We start from the raw sequence: 21957 nt of genomic DNA, 5'->3' as shown, positions 1-21957 counted from the left end.
TATATATATATATATATATATATATATATATATATATATATATATATATATATATATAAACTATAAATAATTATAACAAATAATAATATAATAATAATAAAAATTATTCAATAATGTAATCAAATCAAAAACACTGAAATGTGCTGAGTTGCAGAATTGTTGCTGTCATTACTTTTAGTGTTTGATGATGAATTTCCCCACGAATCCCCACGAATCACTATCACTGAATTGTGCAAGTAATTCTAAATTTATTATCACTGTTTTCTAGCTGGTCTATAACCACTTTTGATGTAAATGGACACTTTTTGGTTGCTATGGACAATCTACAGTTTCCTGGCATAAAGAACAGTATTTATAATATAAAGCTGTATGCAGGACACTGGACAAACCACTAGGGACAAAGGGGATGTGTAATTATTTAAAACAGTACTGTAATCTGTAAGATAACAGTATACTGTATCTATACTGTGTTTTTTACTTTTTGAATTTGGCGCCATTCTCCATCCCCATGCGTTGCAACGCTCGCAAGGAACAGAGCCCGGCTCTGTCACAGATTGAGCGAGACACGGCGGCTCGCAGATCACAGTGGGGAGACATTGCAGGATCCAGGGGACAAGGTAAGTAAACCTCTACATGGATCCTGCGATGCGATCCCGAGTCTGGCTTGGGAATACCACTTTTGGTACTGAAATCTCACCCCGAGCCAGACTCGGGAATACCACCAGGGAGCTTAAATATAGATAGTAGGATATGCCCATTGTTTGAACACAGGGGCTTACCCATAATGCTATGTTTTGGTGAGAGCGGGAATAAAAAACGAACTCAGGTCAGCATAACAGTGCATCAATATGCACAAATCTTTATTCAAATAAGAAGGGATTAATATAACTCACATGTATACATTTACTGTAATTGTTGCAGTTGAGCAACAGTAAACAGGACTGGTACCTGATATGAAACAATTGTACCATGATTAGTAACTGGAATATTGTTTTTGTTCTCCGCAAAGCAGAGTAGATGACAAGAAGGAAGCGTACATGTTATTCCAAAACAAATGGTAAATAGCTTTCTTCAGTGAGTACATAAACAAAGACTGTACAAAGTAGGTTTGTTCTTTTACAGCTCACAATAGTGAAATCCAAGCATAACAGGATCTTATTGCTAAGAATCCCTAATCGTTCAGGAGAGGTTGTAAAAACGTTCCGTGTACATTAAGCCTAACCGATCTTCATGCAACTCTGGTTAAAAAAAGGGATAATTTTTCAGGGGTCAGACCACCCAAAGTACATCAGTTTTTGGTAGATACTGAAGAGCTAAAACCCCACTGGATTTTCACAAACACCACCCAATACAGGGCTCAGGCACACCAGCGGGTTAAGGTTCGTGTTATGCACATGTTTTGCAATGCATTGTTAAATAAATCACAGTGCTTGTTTTTTTTTTATTTTTTTTATTTATTTAACTTTAAACTCTATGTAACCCTCTGCGTAGTATATCATTGTGATGCATTGTGAAAATGCAACATGTCCTATTCTTTTATTTATTTATACACCAACCCAATGCAGTGGTGTGAACAGAAGTGATAAGACATAAGGCAAACTGCCTTATCTATGCATTGGAACCGCACTGGGCCAGCCCAACAAGGCTGGTGTGAATGAGCCCACACAAATCTTAACAACACAGTTCTTGCAAGGTCAAAAAAGCTAAACTGAATTCACCAACATCTACCAAAAATGGAATTCCAATTCTGAATGGACTGTTTCTCACTTTCAGAGATTTTAAACATGTTAAAAAGTCTTTGTGATGGATGAAAGTGTATCTAAGGCTAACATTTCGCTGTTGGGTTTTTACTATTGTATGTTTCCCCAATGTCTTGGTGACCCCTGGGATTGAAAATAAGAGAAAAGTCCACATTTGGAATTGTCACCAGAACAACAATAGGGGAAAATCTTTCAATGGAGTCACTTTTTTGGGGAAAAATTAACATTCATGTACCATATGCTGTTGTGTCTACAGGACAGCAGGTAAAGGGTAATCCCTCAATAGGACACAGATAGTAATAAATGGCAGGAATGTAAACCATTTCCCACTCCCAAAAAAATATATAAAAACAACAAATCTTGGCTTTATATACACTTTAAAAATTATTTCTGTTTTCCCCAGAAAAATGTTCCTTTCACTTCGCATGTGCTGAAATAAACATACTAATGCAACATGTTACTATTCCCTTCAAACTTAAAACAAAGATAATCGGGATGAAATAAAAACTTAAAAATAAATAGCATCCCTGAGCACACAATACGGATTTTTAACTCACTTAATCAGATCAAGTAGTGCATCAACTGTAGTTACTTCTGGAGTACTTCCTGTTCTGTCAATATCGTCAGCACTTTGAGACACCCCTGGTTTGATGCTCACCACTAGCACGATTCCTGTATAAATATACATGTTGATTTTAAGGTGTAAGTATGAAATAAAAATAATCTTTGGTGCATTAAATGAAAAATGTATATTCATAACAGCAATCTGTCACATTGTTAAAACTGTTGTCTTTTTGTTTAATATAGTGCTTCCACGTAGATGAAAAAATTTATTATCTTAAATATAGACTATACTCACAAACTAAAATTAATTCCAAAGGGGTTCAAAATATTCTTAGTCCTACACCTCCTTCCTGGCACATGTGTGGCCCAAATCAATTCACATCAGTGAAAAAGCTTATCAATAGCTTGACAAGGTGGGGACAGGCTTCCCGATTAATGGAATGGTGTGTGGGCTATTGTATGTGTCAGGGAAAAGGTGCAAGACTTTGAAGACTTTCTGGCTGGTTAAAAAGCTATTTTTTTGAACTCGTGAAACAGATATAATAAAAATCTCTCAGTGGTATATTTGATAGACCAAAGAAGATTTTAAGATGAAGTTGCGGAAAAGATTACATATGTAACAATTAAACATGGTTACCTAAAACAACTGCTATGACTGTGGTGCAAAAGTAATACACAATAGCTCGAAGACCGATTTTTCCAGATACGTTTGAGTCCAGAGCAGCAACGCCTGTGGATGTAAACAGATGACAATTTAATTAATTTAAACACCTTAAGACTGTTTTTAGAAACTATTCTGTGAACAAACCTTAATGACATTTTCATCACTTTCATTCAGTTTTCAATAGTTCATCAAGTGGGTCTTAACACATTGGGGTATGAAGACATTAGTGTGGAAGGGAGTAATGTGAAGACACAAGTGGTTACTTAGAATAACGGAAACTGAAAAGAAGCCTGTTGGTAGTGTGTAACTGTTATAGGTGGCAAGGCCTCTGGCAGCAGGAGGGCCGTTGTCGGCGCTCCTTCCACCGACAGTCTGTCTCCCATAGCAATGGGAGCGGATTGCACTGTGGAGGTTCCACATCCTGTACAGATGTACAGAGGGTTCAGGAGTTGGGTCAAGTGCACATGTGGGTCCCATGCTGAGTGCATGGCGGGGCCCAGTCCACTGCTGAGGATTAGTAGTGGAGGAAGTTGAATATGTGGATGTGTACCTTGGTTCAGTGTGTCCTTCCCAAATGCACATTACAGAGGAAGGTGCACATTATCACAGAGAACCGAGAGTTAACTGGAGAACAGTTGCAGTGTAGTGTACAGGGTGTACGTTCATCTCTAAAGAGTGGAGGCCCACCTTATGGGTAAGTATTCCCTCACAGCAGCCTCAGCCTTGTCCCAGGGCATTGATGAAGATGGCACAAAGTAACAGTACCCAGTGTGTGTGTGTGTGTGTGTGTGTGTGTGTGTGTGTGTCTGTGTGTGTGTGTAAAGTGACCCTGTAATACAGGGCCTAACGTAACCCAGAAGAACCCACATGGGGTATGTCTTCCATGTGACCCAGTACTTGGCACCCAATGAATTAATGGTCAAACATGGAGGACGTGACAAACAACCTAACTACTGCCCCACCTGCCCACAAGCACTCATAGGTACAGCTAATGCAGACTCGCAGCAAAGAGTGTCAGCTTAGTCAGCCACTGTCACTGGCACACTGAAAAATGTGAACCTGGAAGTGCTCATTGCTGAACATTTCTAGGGGTACTCAAATCAGTGAAAAATGGTAAATGGAAGGATGGATGGGCTGCCAGCATATATTGTTTTTTTTTGTAAAATTCTTTTTTATGGAGTTTAATATAACATACAGTAGAAAAGCCAGAAGAATTAAAAAATTTAAAAAAATGCGCGGGGGTCCCCCCAAATTCCATACACGGCCCTTATCTGAGCACGCAGCCTGGCAGGCCATAGGAAAAGAGAGGGTGACGTCAGAGTGGCCCCCTTTCTGAACTGTATCAGGCCACATGCCCTCAACATGGGGAGGGTGCTTTGGGGTAGCTCCCCTCAAAGCACTTTGTCCCCATGTTGATGTCCCCATGTTGATGGGGAGAAGGGCCTTATCCCCACAACCCTTGCCCGGTGGTTGTGGAGGTCTGCGGGCTGGGACTTATCGGAATCTGAAAGCTCCTTTAACAAACCCCCACTGTGTGAATTAATAATGGGGTACAAATGAACCCCTACCATTTCCACAAGAAAAGTGTCAAAAATGTTAAAGACAATAGCAGGTTTTTGACAATTCCTTTTGTAATGTCTTCTTCTTTCCCCGCTTCTTCCTCTATCTTCGTCTGGCATCTTCCTCCTGCTTCTTCTTCCCTGCTTCGTCCTCTGGACGATCCGCCTCAATGGGAGTCTATCACTGTGTGACGCTTCTGTTCAGGTGACAGCTCTTATATAATGGAGGGGGGCCGCCCGGTGACCCCACCCCCTCTGAGGCATGGGGACTTCCCTATGGCTTTCCCCTGGTGTCAGAGGGGGGCGAGGTCAACCGTTTACGTAAGCTCGGATAAGGGTCTGGCATTGATTTTGGGGGGACCTCATGCCATTTAAAAAAAAAAATTGGTGCGGAGTTCCCCTTAAATTCCATACCAGACCCTTCAGGGTCTGGTATGGATTTTGAGGGGGACCCCCACACCGTTTTTTTCTTTGGTGCAGGGTTCCCCTTAATATCCATACCAGGCCCTTTTTTTTCAATTTGGTATTAAGTTTGGGGTTCCCCTGTGGGGGAATCCCATGCAATTTTTTTTCAATGACTTTTATGTGTATTGCCGGGACCGACAATTCATTATAGCCGCTAGTAGTTTTAAAATACTTTTTTTCCTTTAGAAATTTCATTTTGCTCTCAGACTGTTCTAAACACGGGAAATATGTGTCATTTTACAGGCATACTATAGACACCCCCAGGTATGAAATTTAAAGGAATATTACACTTTTATTCTTTCACTTTAAGCATTATTAAAATCACTGCTCCCGAAAAAACTGCCTTTTTTAAAACTTTTTGTTTGCATTGATACATGTCCCCTGGGGCAGGACCCAGGTCCCCAAACTGTTTTTTATGACAATAACTTGCATATTAACCTTTAAAATTAGCACTTTTGATTTCTCGCATAGACTTTTAAAGGGTGTTTCGCGGCTTTCGAATTTGCCGCGAACACCCCAAATTATTCACTATTTGACGAACAGGCGAACAGCCAATGTTCCAGTCTAACTCATGTTCGACCCAAACATAAAGCCCATCCCTAATCTCCAGGAGTATTTGTGCAGTGCCCAATTATCTCCAGCGTTTAAACACAAACATCAATTATGGCTGAACTCCCCAACCATATAAGCAAACTAGAGTACAATGAGCCTCAGATACCTTCCATCCCCATCTAAGTCATTAAGAGAATGTACACTTAATAGTGTTTAGGTCACTAGGACTCTTACCCCACCGTGACATCTGAGTTATACCATGCCTGCCACACCTTATCAAATTTCTTTCCACATCCCCTTGACAGATATGTCACTTTATAATATGGCATCATTGAATTGACCAACCCCTTCCAAAAGGACAAGGATGGGGCCTTTCGGTTTCTTCTAGTGTAGTAATATGGCCTTCCTACCATAAAACAGTAGGATATTGATCAGAGTTCTATGAGCCCGAGATGATACCACCTCTTCCACCAATCCCAGGAGGCACACTCTAATTGTCTGAGGGACAGGGACCACCAGGACCTCTGCTATGCAAGAGGTAACCTCAGTCCAAAACTGTTGGACTCAAGGGCACCCCCAGAAAATATGGTTGGCAGCCACTGGCGAAAAGGTACACCGCCAACATTCCGCTGCAACATTCGGGTATATGGCCTCCAGTCTAGCCAGTGTATAATACATTTTATGCAAAAAAAATTATTGGATCAGCTGGTCCCTCGCCGCTACCAAGGGGTGATCCTACATGTCATCCCACTCCTCACCCTGGATGTCAGAGACTTCTGCTTCCCATCTTTCCCAACATTTAACCACTGCCAGGACATTTTTTAAATAACTCCTTGTATGTAACTGATAGTGTTTTGGGAAATTTGCCAGATGTGAGCAGGTTTTCTAAGTCTGAGGGAAAGGACTCGATGGCACTATCTTTAAACTGGGCCTGAAAGGCGTGACGCAGCTGGAGAAATCTGAAGTAGTGCGAATTGGAAAGGTCATGTCTACTTTTGAGCTGGTCAAAGGTCAGTAATTCCCCCCTCTCTAGTGATGTCTTTAAGAAGTTTAATCCCCCTAGATACCCACGCCATGGGGTCCTCAAAAGAGTAGAAGTGAGACAGTTTGGGATTCATCCACAAGGGGGTTGTGGGAGAGGAGCCTAAATGATTAGGACGGGCCAGTCCAACCACCTCTTCCCATGCCTTGATGGTGACTTTCATAGACATCGTAAGGGGAAGATCCGACTTAGAACCTCTATGAATGGCCAATCTCAAAGACTCATACGATCCCAGGTGCGCCAGCATCAGAGATCAGCCAGTGGTGAACAAACACCACTTGGCTCGCTATGGTGTATTTCCTCCAATCCGGAAAGGCTAAATCTCCCTGACCCCAAGATTCCTGAAGTACCTTCAGTCCTATCCTAGGGGACTTAGGGGACTACCAAAACAAACTGGTGATGCTATCCAACTTTTTAAAGAATGATTTAGGTATCCATATGTGTGCGTATGATATAACCGGGAGAATATTCATCTTAAGCAGGTTAATCCTCCCTATTAATGATAAAGGAAGTTTTTGCCACGCTTGGGCCTTCTGTTTAAATAAGGGTGTCAGATTAAGGGGCAGATAGTCGGCAGTATTTGTTCCAGTTAACCCACAAACCCAAGAAAGTAGTGAAGTTGTTCATAATCTGTAAAGCCGCTGTCAGTGACTCAGGTCTCACAGGAACAGCAACAAATTCATCGATATAGAGTGCCAAGCATTCATCAATGGTGCCTACTCTGATCGCCCCAATCTTCGGTGACAATCTCAGGGAAATCGCCAATGATTCCATCATGGGAGCAAATAGGAAGGTCGACAGAGGGCAACCCTGCCTGATGCCTCTACCCACCGAAAAGAAAGGGGATGCATTGATGCCCAACAGCATCGCCACCCTGGGGTTGCTATAGAGAAGTGAAATCCATGTTCTGAAGACTGGGCTGAAGACCATTTTCTCCAGAACGGTGAGCATATATTGCCAGTCTATAGAGTCGAAGGCCTTTTTACTATCGATAGAAACTATGATTCTATTAGGGGAGTCAAGGTTAGGTAATTGCACGTGTCTTCGCAAGTTCATGTCAGTAGACTTGCCAGGCATAAAGCTCATCAATATCTATCAGAGAGGAAATAGCCCCAGCAACTATATTAGCCAACACTTTCATTAGAATTTTCAGGTCCATATTTAATAAGGCTATAGGCCTGTAGAAGAGCATTCAAGGGGGTCCTTACCCGGTTTCAATAAGAGAATGATGTATGCCTCAAGCATTGAGTCAGGGAGCCTCTGTTGTTGCAACACACTATCATTCTGTAACCAACCAGGAGAGAGTTTCCAGCTCTATGACCCCACCCAGCTGTAAATGCTAAGGAGAGGGAAAGCGGATTATGGTCTGATATGCCCCCCCACTAAATATTTAACCCCCTGCAGGAAAGGCAGCAAGACTGGGTTGCCAAACGCCAGGTCTATCCTGGCTGACGAGCAATGGGACTGTGACAGATGCGAGTAGCATCTATCGGTGGTATTTTTATAACGCCATAGTTCAGTCAGCCCAGTCACCGTAGCCCAGAATAGAAGCTCCACAGACCCCATTCTACCCGGATTGGACATGTCCAATGCATCCAAAGCGGCATTGAAGTCCCCCATCAGCAGAAATGGGAGATGGGCATGAGGAACTAGCTTAACAAACAAGTCATAACAATGTCACAGTAAACAGGGGAGGTAGGTAAATATTCACCAGCAACAGCTTATAGTAGAAAATATCAAAGACCACTGCCATATAGCGTCCCCCTGGATCTGAGAACATCTGGTGGATAGTGCATGGAACAGCCTTACTGACTAGAATGGATACTCCCCTAGAAAAAGTGAAGTTGCATGAAATGCATTTGGGGCCAGGGCCTTCGTAAGGCAAGAACACTGTTCCCATCCAGGTGTGTCTCCTGCAAGAGGATGACATGTGGCCCAGACTTTTTTAGATACTGAAACACCGTGGCCAGTTTGAATTTGTTACTTAGCCCGTACATTCCAAGATAATATTTTAATTTGGTTAGACATGACAATAGAGTCAATAAGGCCTGGGGAATTCTCCCGGGGGACGTCTGCCCGTGGGGACTCTGTGAGTCCATTCAACACATAAGTGGAGGGGGAGTTCCCCCAGTGCTAGGAGCTGTTTGAAGAATTGTTCTGAAAATGTGGCCGGTTTAGCCCCTTCTGCCCCCTCAACCCCATCACTCTGACATTGTTCCTTCTCTTGTCTTCTGTGTCATCAGTCCTGTTTTGCCGCAATTTCACCATTTATTTCAACTCAGATAGTTGATTTTAAAGTAACAAATAGTGTAGCGCTGGATGTGTGTAAAGGAACCGTACATAAATAAATTATGTGGTTACAAAAAACAAAATGTGAATATACTGAAAATACAACATAAAAAACTGTGAATACTAAAAAGTGTTAATAACTAAATAGTGAGTCCCAGTGAGAAAAGTCCAACAGGGGCATATTGGGGCATATGTCAATATGCCCCTGTTGAAGACATATGTTGTCGAAATGCGTCGGGCTTGCATCTGGCACCCCACATTGCTTTTTCCTCTTTTTAATATTTATTTTCTGTGATCACATGTCATAATTTTGTTAAATTTTTTGACCTTTTAAATAAAACCCAATGGTTACCCTCTGACCTGCACCATTTGGAGCTTTCTTTTTCCCTTATATTTTTTGTGGACCACCTCCCACATTTGGGGCCGGCACCCCAAATGCGACTCATCCGATCCTGACACTTTGAGAGACGCTTCGAGAGACGTTCATCATAGTCTTACAACATCGGAAGCCTCCCCAGTATCCATTCGGACTACTATCAATCCACTATTGGTTCCATGTTTGGACCCCAAGCGCTGTTGACTCAACCGTCGTATGACAGATGAGTTCATCCTCTCTGGTAACAGTATTTTATCTATTCTTTGAAACTACTTCAGACAAGCCGTTATCCTTAGTTTCACTTGATCTGTGGACTCCCTGATTTCCTTGTGAGGAAGATCTATCACAACATTTGTGCACCACATATGTGGACTTTTCTCACTGGGACTCACTATTTAGTTATTAACACTTTTTAGTATCCACAGTTTTTATGTTGTATTTTCAGTATATTCACATTTTGTTTTTTGTAACCACATAATTTATTTATGTACGGTTCCTTTACACACGTCCAGCGCTACACTATTTGTTACTTTATATTCACTGAACTTTGTTTGAAGTGTTGGCAGCTGTTTTGAAAATTTTTAGTATTTGTTTGTCATAGCGCAGTGTTTCCCCTTTAAATATCAGATAGTTGATTGCCTTGGGAATGAGAGACATCCTCTACCTCAGAAATCCTGTCCTCAGCTACTGTGACCAAGGATTTTGTCCAAGACATGTCTTATCAGTGTGCACTCAGTGGCCAGATGGTCTATGATTACCATCACCGCAGCCTTACTTGCATCTATCTATGTTCCTGCTCCCGAGAGGCAGACAGGGAGACTCCAGCATCTGGATTCTGCATAGCCGCTGCCTGTGCCATCCTCTTGGCCTGCCTCTTGGTGCTCTTTCCTGCGTGAGGAGAAGGCAAGATGGCGGGAGTGGGGCCTACCTCCAGGCCACATGTGGAGCGAGTTTGGAGCTGACACTTCTGCGTCTGGTGCCCTGGCTTGGAAGCCCATTTTCTCATGTCCCAGAGTACAGAACCCGGTACCTCTAGTACTAGATAGCGGGCAGGAAACCTCCTAAAAACGGATCTAGTTTGGAGTGTGGAGTGTAGAGCTCTAGTGAAACCTGCCTGGTTCACAGTCGGTCATGCCACCCTTCCAGCATATCTTATCAGAAAGCTTGTGCAGAAAGATATGTGTTAGGAGTATTGAGCTCTCAAGGTCAGGTGTTTATACACTATTGGATGAACTTGTCTGTACTTTTCCATGGTAGGATAGCTGAGGATTCACATCCTTGATATGGTGAAGAAAAACTGTAATTTTTCATTTATTGCTTTGTGACCTTTAAGATTACAGCTGTATTTATGTTGCTGTGAAGAAAAGTACATAATATAGTAAGCCTCAAAATAATTATGGAAATGTCATAATTATTAATGTCAATGCCGCCTAATACCTTAAAAATGTAGTGCAGGATGATTTTTTCCCAAAAACGTATCCTGCATTCTGCCAACCTGTAGCAGCACTTATGAATCTATTACCTATTTTGGAGCTACATTTTCCAAGTTTGTTGCTTTATTATGTACTGTATATGATCTATCTCCTGTTGTATGCCTGAACTGTACCTGTACTCCTTGTTATAGAGTGTGGCATATACACTCACTGACCACTAGTAAGTACACCTTGCTAGTCCTGGGTTGGACCCACTTTTTCTTTCAGAATTGCCTTAATTCTTCATGGCATAGATTCAACAAGGTGTTGGAAACATTCCTCTGAGATTTTGGTCCATATTGACATAACATCGCTGCAGATTTGTTGGCTGCACATCCATGATGTGAATCTCCCGTTCCACCACATCCCATAGGTGCTCTATTGGATTGAGATCCGGTGATTGCGGAGGCCACTGGAGTACAGTAACCTCATTGTCATGTTCAAGAAACCAGTTTGAGATGATTTGAGCTTTGTAACATGGTGCATTATCCTGCTGGAAGTATCCATCAGAAGATGGGTACACTGGAGTCATAAAGGGATGGACATGGTCAGCAATGATACTCAGGTAGGCGTGGCATTTAAGCTATGCTCAATATGTACTAAGGGGCCCAAAGTATGCCAAGAAAACATCCCTCACACCATTATACCACCACCACCAACTTGAACTGTTGATACAAGGCAGGATGGATCCATGCTTTCAATTTGTTTAAGCCAAATTCTGACTCTACCATCTCAATGTCACAGCTGTAATCGAGACTCATCAGATCAGGATTTTTTTTTCCAATCCTCTATTGTTTCATTTTGGTGAGCATGTTCTAATTATAGCCTCCGTTTTCTGTTCTTAGCTGACAGGAATGGTACCTGGTGTGGTATTCTGCTGCTGTAGTCCATCTGCTTCAGGGTTCGACGTGTTGTGCATTCATAGATAGTATTCTGCAGACCTTGGTTGTAACAAGTGATTATTTACGTTACTGTTGCCTTTCTATCATTTTGAACCAGTATGCCTCCTCTGACCTTTGACATCAAAAAAGCATTTTCATCCACACAACTGGATATTTTCTCTTTTTCAGACCATAGAGATGGTTGTGCGTGAAAACCCAGTAGATCAGCAGTTTTTTAAATACTCAAACCAGCCCGTCTGGCACCAACAACCATGCCACGTTCAAAGTCACTGGAATCCCCTTTCTTTCCCCATTCTGGTTCTGCCATGTGATTGGCTAATTAGCAGTTTGTGTTACAAAGCATTTGAACAGGTGTACCTAATATAGTGGCCAATGAGTGTATTTGCATATACTGTATATTTAGGCTCCAATTTCTCGCTGTATCTTGCTACCCATCTTGTCTCACAGCAGGTCTACCTGACAAGGTTTGTCTGATTAAAAAACATTTTAGGTCATTAGAAGAACGAGATCTTTTTTAATTAATGACAAAAAAGAGGTTGTTTCTTACTCAAAGTTATGTGATTTAATAATATTGGCACATTATTTTGATTCATGTGAAGTGTGAATTTTAATGGCAGGTCATAGAGAGAAAGCTTACAATTAATTAAATATAGCACAATATAAAAATTGTTTGAAAATGTTTCATATAAATCTCAAAGGGTGACACTATGAGCTGTTCAAACTCTGTTCAACCTTGCCAAGTAGAATTTTTAAGCTGCACCCTTTTAGCTCTCTGAAATTTGACATTACTTACAGTAGGGACAGCTTAGAACATATATATCTATCTTTAAAAAGAAGGGTTGCATGTACTGCAGTATCTAATGAAAGAATGCCCTGCTCCCACAGGCCAGTTTTAATGGGGGTTGGTGCAGCAGCTTGGCAGAAGGGTTGAGCACTTTATTGTCGAGGTGAAGATGGAAGTAAATGTTCCTCCAGCCCATTATTTTCTATAAGTCTTGAAAAAAAACTTCTCTTGGCTTCACCTAGAACAGTGATGGTGAACATTGGCACCCCAGATGTTTTGGAACTACATTTCCCATGATGCTCAACTACAATACAGAGTGCACGAGCATCTAGGGAAATGTAGTTCCAAAACATCTGGGGTGCCAAGGTTCGCCATCACTGACCTAGAAGCTAATGAAAAAACTTCCATTTGGCTTTACCCAGGCATCTGTCCCTTCTGTGTGGTAAGGGAACATTTAATTTAACCAGTGTACTAGCCCCTATATGGCAAAAAACAACCAGCTCATCATATGCTCAATCATGAGCGTGACATTATGAAGCTCTAACCAGCAAATTCCTCAGGAGAAAAGCCCATCACTGCTTACTTTAGGAAGGGACTGGTTAGGGCTCTTTTAAGTGGAGGGTTCTTCTAGAGCAGGCCAGTTGTAATAAGCATTTTGTAGTATGCTAGAATCCTATTTTGAAATGGTTGGTTATCTATCACAGACTTCTGAGATGAAATGTAATCTGTGCGAGAGAGTACTGAGACGTCCATCCGGGCCCAGTAAGAGCTGAGCGGGTCCCAGCGTGACCCCATTGGGGTGGCCTGCAAGGCCCTCTGGAGCCGCTGTGGTATGGGGACCTCTCTTCCGATCTATACAGAACCATCTCTTTATTGACCCAAACCCTAGTCCTCTGGATAATATTTCTCCTTTTTGTCCGGGTTTATTTAGGTTGGACACACTATTTTTAATGAGAGACTCCTGATGCATGTATGTTGACAAATATTATAATTCATAATCTTTTTCTTTTGAAACATTTAAGGTTGATGGCACATTGTGTATGCTTTTGTTCTTTCTGATAGGACCATGTTGGCCCTAGTTCTGAGCTACCACTTGTAATATTATATGCTGTACCTTTATTGCAAAAATCTCAATAAACTGAAATATTGAAAGAGAAATGTAATCAATGCTATAAATAATCAGTAATATGTTAAATAAATAATGATGCACAAATAGCCTTTGCAACAGCAGCATGTAGGAAGACCAATGTCACATTTGGCTAGTAGGGTGTCGGTCCTCGGGCCAACCCTGAACGTCTTGTGGGAGGGTGGAAATAGGCCTTCTGGCTTGGTTCGCCCTCTCTTCGGGGAGTCTCCCTTCGGGAGAGCCCCTACCCTAGTACCTGGGTGGGTCTGTTTCGGCAGACCTTCCGGAGAAAGGCGGTCGTCCGGCTTCGGCTGGATGGGCCATGTATTTGGTACCTCAGTCCCCGTCTGGAGCCTAATGCCCCGGGGGATCAGGGTAAGGTCCTTCCTTGTGGAGGACAGGAGACACCCATTGCACATTTTTGTGTGTCACTCTTGATGTGTGTCCACTTTTTTTGGCACCGGGTGGAAGTTTTTTGGGGTGTGTTTTGCACGCCATAGGCTTTTTTCAAAAGAAAAAATGTAGGAAGACCAATGTAAAAAGTTTAATAGAAAAAGTTTCTATGACAAACTTCTGTACATAAAGGGTGAATTCATGTAAAGGTTATACAGTCTTACTTATTCAGTTACACATTGGCAAAGAGTAATAAGGATGTATAAATGTAATAACCCATAGTTATGGATTTAGATTTCACCTCCTAACTGATCTGATTACAGTAAATTCAAAGTTTACCTTGGTTTCTGAAATGTACATGTCACTATGGCTCTCTAACCTGGACATATAATCATACTCACAATCATATCAAGAAGTTCCACCTAGTTATTTAAGAAAGCAGAGTATGCAGAAATGATAAAATTATACCTGTGATCATGCTGGATACTATCAATGGTAAAATGATGAGTTTTAACATCCGCATCAGAATCTCTCCAGGAAAAGCAAAATAAACTTTGTCCAAGTTTGAAAGATTTCCATATTCCCGTACCACAACACCAAGACCGATACCTGTAATTTTAGAAGAAATACATCATCATCTTTTCTAAAATACATTAACTTTGCACAATAAACATATACTGTATATAAAGAAGTAAAATCATAAAGCTGACTGTTTACATGGGGAAAAAAACAAACCTTAAAAAACCTGCTATTAAAAGCTACTACTACAGATGGGCTCAATGTTCGACTCGAACATCAGCTGTTCGGCTGTTCTTAGAACAAACAAACACATGGGGCACTCGTGGCAAGCTCCCCAAAATGCACTGCGAGATTGCCTGCCACGGAGTGCCCCAAAATACACTGCCAGATCGCAGTGCATTGAAGATGTGATATGCTGTGAGAGCCATGATTGGCCAAAGGCAGGGTGCCTTTGACCAATCATGGCTCAGGGGATATGTCCATGCCCCACACTATATAAGGCTGCTGCTTACACAGTGGCAGTGTACAGTGAATGAATAGAGATTAGGCAGGTAGTTAGTGTATAGTGCTGTCATTGTAGTATATACAGTATATTACAGTACAGAGTATATAGTGCAGTCTGTGTAGTATATATAATACAGTAAAGAGTATATAGTGCAGTCCGTGTAGTACATATGATACAGTTCAGAGTATATAGTGCAGTCTGTGTAGTATATATAATACAGCTCAGAGTATATAGTGCAGTCCGTGTAGTAGATATAATACAGTTCAGAGTATACAGTGCAGTCCGTGTAGTACATATAATACAGTTCAGAGTATATAGTGCAGTCCGTGTAGTAGATATAATACAGTTCAGAGTATATAGTGCAGTCCGTGTAGTACATATAATACAGTTCAGAGTATATAGTGCAGTCCGTGTAGTAGATATAATACAGTTCAGAGTATATAGTGCAGTCTGTGTAGTACATATAATACAGTTCAGAGTATATAGCGCAGTCCGTATAGTGTATATGATACAGTTCAGAGTATATAGTGCAGTCAGTGTAGTGTATATATATATATATATATATATATATATATATATATATATATATATATATATATATATATATAAAATGCAGTTCACAGTATATAGTGCATTCCGTGTAGTATATATACTACAGTGCAGAGTATATAGTGCAGTCTGTGTAGTAGATACAATACAGGTCCCCTTAAAATCTAGACTGGGGGCCAGTTTTTTTCATTTATTTTTCATCTATATTGCCGGGAGCTGGCAATACATTACAGCCGTGAGCAAGTTTAAATTAAATTTTTTCCTTTAGAAATGTAATTATTGCTGCGGCATGTTCTACATATCACACATATGCATCACTTTACAGGCAGAGTAAGGGATCACCCCAGGCACCATATTTGAAGGAATATTTCATTTTTATTGTTATCATTTATCATTAAAATCACTGCTCCTGAAAAAATTATTGTTTTAAAAACTTTTTTTTGCATTGATACCTGTCCCCCAGGGCAGCACCCGGGTCCCCATACACTTTTTATGGCAATAACTTGCATATAAGCCTTTACAAAGAGGAGTTTTGATTTTTCGTGTTCGTGTCCCATATACTTTAATAGGGTTCGTTAGAACTTTTTGCATGTTCGAGGTGTTCTGGTGCAAACCCGAACCGGGGGGTGTTCGCCCCATCCCTAGCTACTACACACAGGGGAAGATGTACAAAAACGGAAGTACTCAGAATCTGGTGCATCTGTGCATAATAACCAATCTGCTTCTATCGTCATCTTGTTCAATTAGGCTCTGCCAATAAAACCTAGAAGCTGAATCTGCTTCTATCTTCAGCTTGTTCAATTAGGCTTTGCCAATAAAACCTAGAAGCTGATTGGTTACTGGGCACAGCTGCACCGCTGTGCACAGCTGATTCTGTATGCACCAGTTTTAGTAAATCCCCCCCATAGCATCCACTTAAAAAGCAAATACCTTCTGTAAAATTCAACAAGGTGGCATTTATAAAACTGGTAAATAGACAAATTTTTTCCACCTAATATAATTACTGTTTTTATTTTCTGGTATTGTTATTAAATAGTATTTAGCAAAATGCCCAGCTTTCATGGATTCTTTCCAACCATTAGATCTGCTAGTAGGTTAGCTTGGTATCTAATTAACTGAGAATTTCATTAAAGGGAATGTATAGTGGTTTCGTAAATATTTTCTTGCTTGATTTAGGCTCTACCATTGCTTCTTTGATGAGACTCCAGCTTCTTTTGATACACAAAAGGGAATATTGTTTGTTAGAAAAGTGACTCAATCCTTATCAGATAGCTAGTCTAAAGTTTCAGTTAAACAACCAAAGCCTGGAAGTAGTCTGCATCTACTCGGTTTTTTCTTAAACAAACCTATAGGTCTCTGGAAAAACCTTTGTAATGCATTAAATGTTTATATGTAAAATGTACAATTCACCACTTATTATATTACTGCCTTTTAACAAATTTAAACATTATTTTTTGCACTCCTTAAGATTAAATAGAAATATTCCCACATTTTTGTTAGTTCAATTTGACCCTTATCAATCTATTTATGAGCAGAATTTGATTTATTACTTATAAACAGCATCAGCCATTCGATTTTATGTAATTTCACTGTCATTTTCTTTATGTGCTAGTTAAAGTGTTTGTAAAGTCTTGTTTTTTTCCCTATAAAAATAATAAACATATTATACTTACCTGCTCTGTTGCTGTGGATTTGCACAGAGCAGCCAGAATCCTCCTCTTCTTGGGTCCCTCTTCTGTGATCCTGGCCCCTCCGTCCTGTTCAGTGCCCCCACAGCAAGCAGTTTGCTAGGGGGGCACCCGACCTAAGTCACAGCTCCCTGTGTCCATTCAGACATGAAGCCCTGACCTGGCTCCGCCCCCTCTCTCCGCTAATTGGCTATCTGACTTTAATTGACAGCAGGTAAGTGTTAGAGGGGCTGAGGGGAGCTGCTGCACACAAAAGGCTTTTTATCTTAATGCCTACAATGCATTAAGAAAAAGAACCTTCTGACTTTACAACTCCTTTAATTTTACCATTATAGTGTTATTATGAGTAGGAATGAGTGTGAAATTTTATCAATCTTGATTAAAATTGTTTTTGCTGTATTATTGATTTCAAAGAAATTTAGATAAAATAACCCTCTAATTTTGCCTTGTTAAAATCCAAGGCGAAATTAGAAAAAAATAATCTGCAAGATAAATTAAAGCTGCTGACAGAATGCTTAAAAAGAGACGTACACACTGCTAATGTCCCACCTTTGCTCTGCGAAAAACCTTTGTCAAGCAGGCAAAAGCTTCTGGCTCCAACAGATTCAGTGAATGTTTTTTTTTTTTTTATTATCAACAAGGCCACTTATTGAACTTGTAAAATAAAAAAAAATGAAAAAAGTGTAAAAAGTGAAAAAGTGTAAAATAACAACATGGTGAATCATCACCATGTCCTCATTTTACCTAGTCATCATAGTTTCATCAATGAGTTCTGTTTACTATACAGCTCATTTATACATACTAACAAAGATTTTTATCAAAGGATTGGATTTTTAAGTTGCTATTTGCTTCATTTATAGATGTCTAAAAAAACAAAAAACTAACACACACAAAAGCGAAAACACAACATTCAAAAACTAAAACACTCAAAAGCCATTTAAAGCACCTGAAAACCTTAAAAAAAAAAATCTAAAACCGTCATCGCTTAGCCTTTCTCTTTGAATCCAGTGCATATAGGTAACGTTTTTCTTAGTAAAAAAGTTAAAGAGAGTTGTGTGTACACTCCTCACAACAGGTAAAATGTGGCCCACCAGGAAAGCAGTAGAGTTCTTTATTGTGGAACTTCCAGCTGTGTAGCTAGACTTTGATATATACAATATTGGAGTAACTGGAAGGATCATGGAAGATTTCTACTGTCCACTTTCCACACCAAGCCCCCGTACACACGGTCGGACATTCCAACCACAAAATCCGTCGGATTTTGTTCCGACGGATTTTGTCCGAAACTGGTGTTGCATACACACGGTTGGACAAAGTTGGCGGAAAATCTGATCGTTCGGAGCATGATGACGTTCGTTCGTTACGACGGGACTACGTAGAGGCTAGTAGCCAATAGCGTTGCTCTCGTAATTTTAACTGAGCATGCGTGGCACTTTGTCCGATCGGAATTCTCTACAAATGATCGGACCTTGTCCAATCGGATTTTGTTGTTGGAAAATTTGAGATCCTGCTCTCAAATTTTTTCTGTTGGAATTTCCGACGGAAAAAGTCCGATAGAGCCCACACACGATCAGAATTTCCGACAATATAATCCGATCTGACCTTTTTCATCGGAATTTCTGACCGCGTGTACAGGGTAGAACACTATTAATGTGTTTGTTACCCAAAAGCTTCATATTCCTGATATGTGCCTGCTGTACCATGTACTTGTATGAGGAAGTATCCTGTTCTCTTTGTATTGCTTCCTTTGTGTGAACTCACTGGTGTTCCTGCCAATCTTTCTGGTTTCCTTTTAAAAACTACAGATAAAACAAATGGGAAACACCGCGCTCTAAACAGAAAACAAACTAAAACTAAGCAGCAGCTAAGATGTGAGATACACACATAATGACAAATGAAATAAATATGTGACAACAATTCTAATGAAAAATGAAAAATATCACCATAATAGGATATTATGACATATGACTCATTTGCAATGTGAATGAGAGGAACAAATATATAATATAATGAAAAAGTCCAAAACTAAATTATTATGTGATTTATGAACATTTTTTATTTCTCTAACAGTTTCAGTTTTGGACTTTTTCATTATATTATATATTTTTTCCTCTCATTCACATTGCAATTGAGCCATATGTCATAATATCCTATTATGGTGATATTTTTCATTTTTCATTAGAATTGTTGTTATCACATTTTTATTGCACATTATGACAGCTTTTTTTTTTCTTTTCTTTTCCTTTTAAAAACTGACCACATCAAGCAGGAAAGTTTCTCCAATGATTAGACTTGTCCTGACACGCTCCCGTTGCACAGCCATTCACTGGGAATCTCAGTGTGCTGCTGCTTGTCCTCCCTCCAGCTCTTATGCAGCTGAGAACAGGGGGAATATGATCACTTATAAAAAAGGAAATCAATTATATAATAATAATTATTATTATTATTATTATTATTATTATTATTATTATTAATAATAAGAATAATAATAAATAATAATAAATTATAATAGAAAAAATGTATTTATAATATATTTTTATATCTATACAAAGTTTTACAATGAGATTGTTTACAATCACTTTAATGACTTCATTTGTTCAACATTATTAATTATGGTTACAATGTAACTGCATTTGTTTTCACTTAATGAACTGACCAGTTAATGTGTGGAAAATGGACTGTGGGAATCTCCCATTACCCTCCTGTCCAGTTATTATGTCACTCCATATTAAATAGACACATTCTGCAACTGAAAGCTTATAGCTTAATAGTGCATATGTGAGACAGCTTTACTTTCCAGCAATAGACAATCTATGGCATTCTGCAAGAAATGAAAGACAGAGAATGTATCTTTCCTTGTTTAATTAACTGGTAAGCAGTGTAGGGATGGGGAACTTTTTCCTTATAAAGATTTTAATATATGAGGCTTGTGTGTCTTTTTTAACCCTTTTCTTGGCTGGCAAACTCATTTTTTAAAGCATCCTCATAGTGCTGAAGGTCACGTGTTAGGCACAGCCCTCCAGGCATAAGAAAGAGGCTATAAGGGGAAGAATCCCTTTTTTTAGATTAATACAAATCCGAAATGCAACAAAATACTAAGCATCCATTTTACAGCTGTTTACAATTATTTTATATATTTCTGTAATTTGCCATTAACTGTGAAACTGTTGATTTATATGCAGAACAATACTTGTCAAGCTCAGATTAACCACTTAACATCCATGCTATGGCCGAATGACGGCCACAGCGGTCCCACAATTATGCCTCATTTATGCCATCTATCAATGCCCACAAGTGTCACCTATCAACGCCCACAAGTGCCACCTGTCAATGCCCACCAGTGGTGCCAATCAGCGCCACCTAGAAGTGCTGCCTATCAGTGTAAGCGATCAGTGCCCATCACTGCCACCCATCAGTGCCCATCACTGCCACCTATCGGTGCCCATCAGTGCTGCCTCATCAGCGTACATCAATGATTGACAAAAATTACCCGTTTTAAAATTTTATAACAAAATAAAAAAAATAAAAAAAATCGGTCTTTTTAAAAAAAAAATTAACAAAAAAAAAAAAATCGCAGAGGTTAACAAATACCACCAAAAGAAAGCTTGCTTTGGGGGAAAAAAATTATACAAATTTCATTTGGGTACAGTGTTGTATGACCGCGCAATTGTCATTCAAAGCGCATCAGCGCTGGAAGCTGAAAATTTGTCTGGATAAGAGGGGGGTTTAAGTGCCCAGTAAACAAGTAGTTAAAGTATATCCCTAGATAAAACCTTTTTTTTGGCCTTGGATAGAGTGTGTCAAGTTTTTTTTTTTTTTTTTTGCTGTCTGTTTCCATTGAGGGGATCTATTTTCATCCAGAAAAAAAGTGAGGGGAAATTCAAAATGTTAAACTTGTCCTCAGAACAAAGGGTAAGACGAAATCTTTAAATTGAAACATCTGTTCTGGGGACAACTGTCGAAGAGAGCAATTTCCCTCGCTTCCCTCGGGAGATTTTCTCTAAGACTCTAACTTGCTGTTGCACCACTGGGACAGGAAATACATAATTAAAAAAATTTCCCCACTAGTACACAGACACCAAAAAATAATCTGGCGGGGGTTTTAACCCTTCCCTTACCCTACCGAAAACAAACAATGTCTGTTAAATGTCTGCAGAAAAATTCACTGATTTACAAATAGCGATAAAGTTTCCTAATTGTATTGAATGAAGATGAGGCTCTATCTACATTGTGTATAAATACACAATTCACTATAAATATACCAATGTACCAATCTGACAAACTTGATTTACAATTTTTAAACAAGTAAACATTTTTGGAACGTTTGTAACAGCTTCCATTATGTTACAGTAGCCGAGCAACCCTCCCTGACATCTGTCCAACTATCACATAAAGTAATGATTATAACACCTTTAACATTGAATACAATATGCTTATTTTCTGGAGCCTAACTAAATATGTTGGCGTCATATCTATTTTCGCAAATTAAAGTGATTTTTAAAATTTTAATAATTTTCTGTTTTTATTATATGGGCTACTTAGATCCATTTTTAATCTACTTGAATCTACTATCCTGATCACTTGGTATATCTGCTCTAGATACATTGGCCCTACTTTGTGCTGCTCTGTGGCTCACACTGGATTTAATTGTTAGGGTATTTGACCTCAGACCATACTCCCTTCCTTTTTTTTTATTTTATTTTTTTATTGTTAACCTTACTCTTTATTAACCTAAAGAATAACTTCAG

At 39.7% G+C, this 21957-nt stretch overlaps 1 protein-coding gene and 1 long non-coding RNA gene across 2 annotated transcripts in view; one reads left to right on the top strand and one right to left on the bottom strand.

Moving 5' to 3' along the window:
• Positions 1 to 21957, bottom strand: part of SLC1A1 (solute carrier family 1 member 1) — a 106897-nt gene that overhangs the window by 33408 nt on the left and 51532 nt on the right. The window contains exons 3-5 of the mRNA XM_077475028.1: positions 14417 to 14557; positions 2962 to 3054; positions 2318 to 2432 (exon numbers count right to left, since the gene is read on the bottom strand). Coding sequence (XP_077331154.1) covers positions 2318 to 2432; positions 2962 to 3054; positions 14417 to 14557 — 349 coding nt within the window. The remainder of the gene's footprint in view (positions 1 to 2317; positions 2433 to 2961; positions 3055 to 14416; positions 14558 to 21957) is intronic.
• Positions 1001 to 21957, top strand: part of LOC143974043 (uncharacterized) — a 157664-nt gene continuing 136707 nt past the window's right edge. Inside the window, exon 1 of the long non-coding RNA XR_013272155.1 lies at positions 1001 to 1379. This is a non-coding gene — a long non-coding RNA (uncharacterized LOC143974043). The remainder of the gene's footprint in view (positions 1380 to 21957) is intronic.

The sequence above is a fragment of the Lithobates pipiens genome, unplaced genomic scaffold, assembly GCF_037356315.1.
Source record: "Lithobates pipiens isolate NorthernLeopardFrog02 unplaced genomic scaffold, aLitPip1_a1.2 Scaffold_13, whole genome shotgun sequence".
Classification (NCBI taxonomy): Eukaryota; Metazoa; Chordata; class Amphibia; order Anura; family Ranidae; genus Lithobates; species Lithobates pipiens.
The sequence above is the reverse complement of the archived record's forward strand: the minus strand, read 5'-3'. Positions and strand labels throughout refer to the sequence as shown.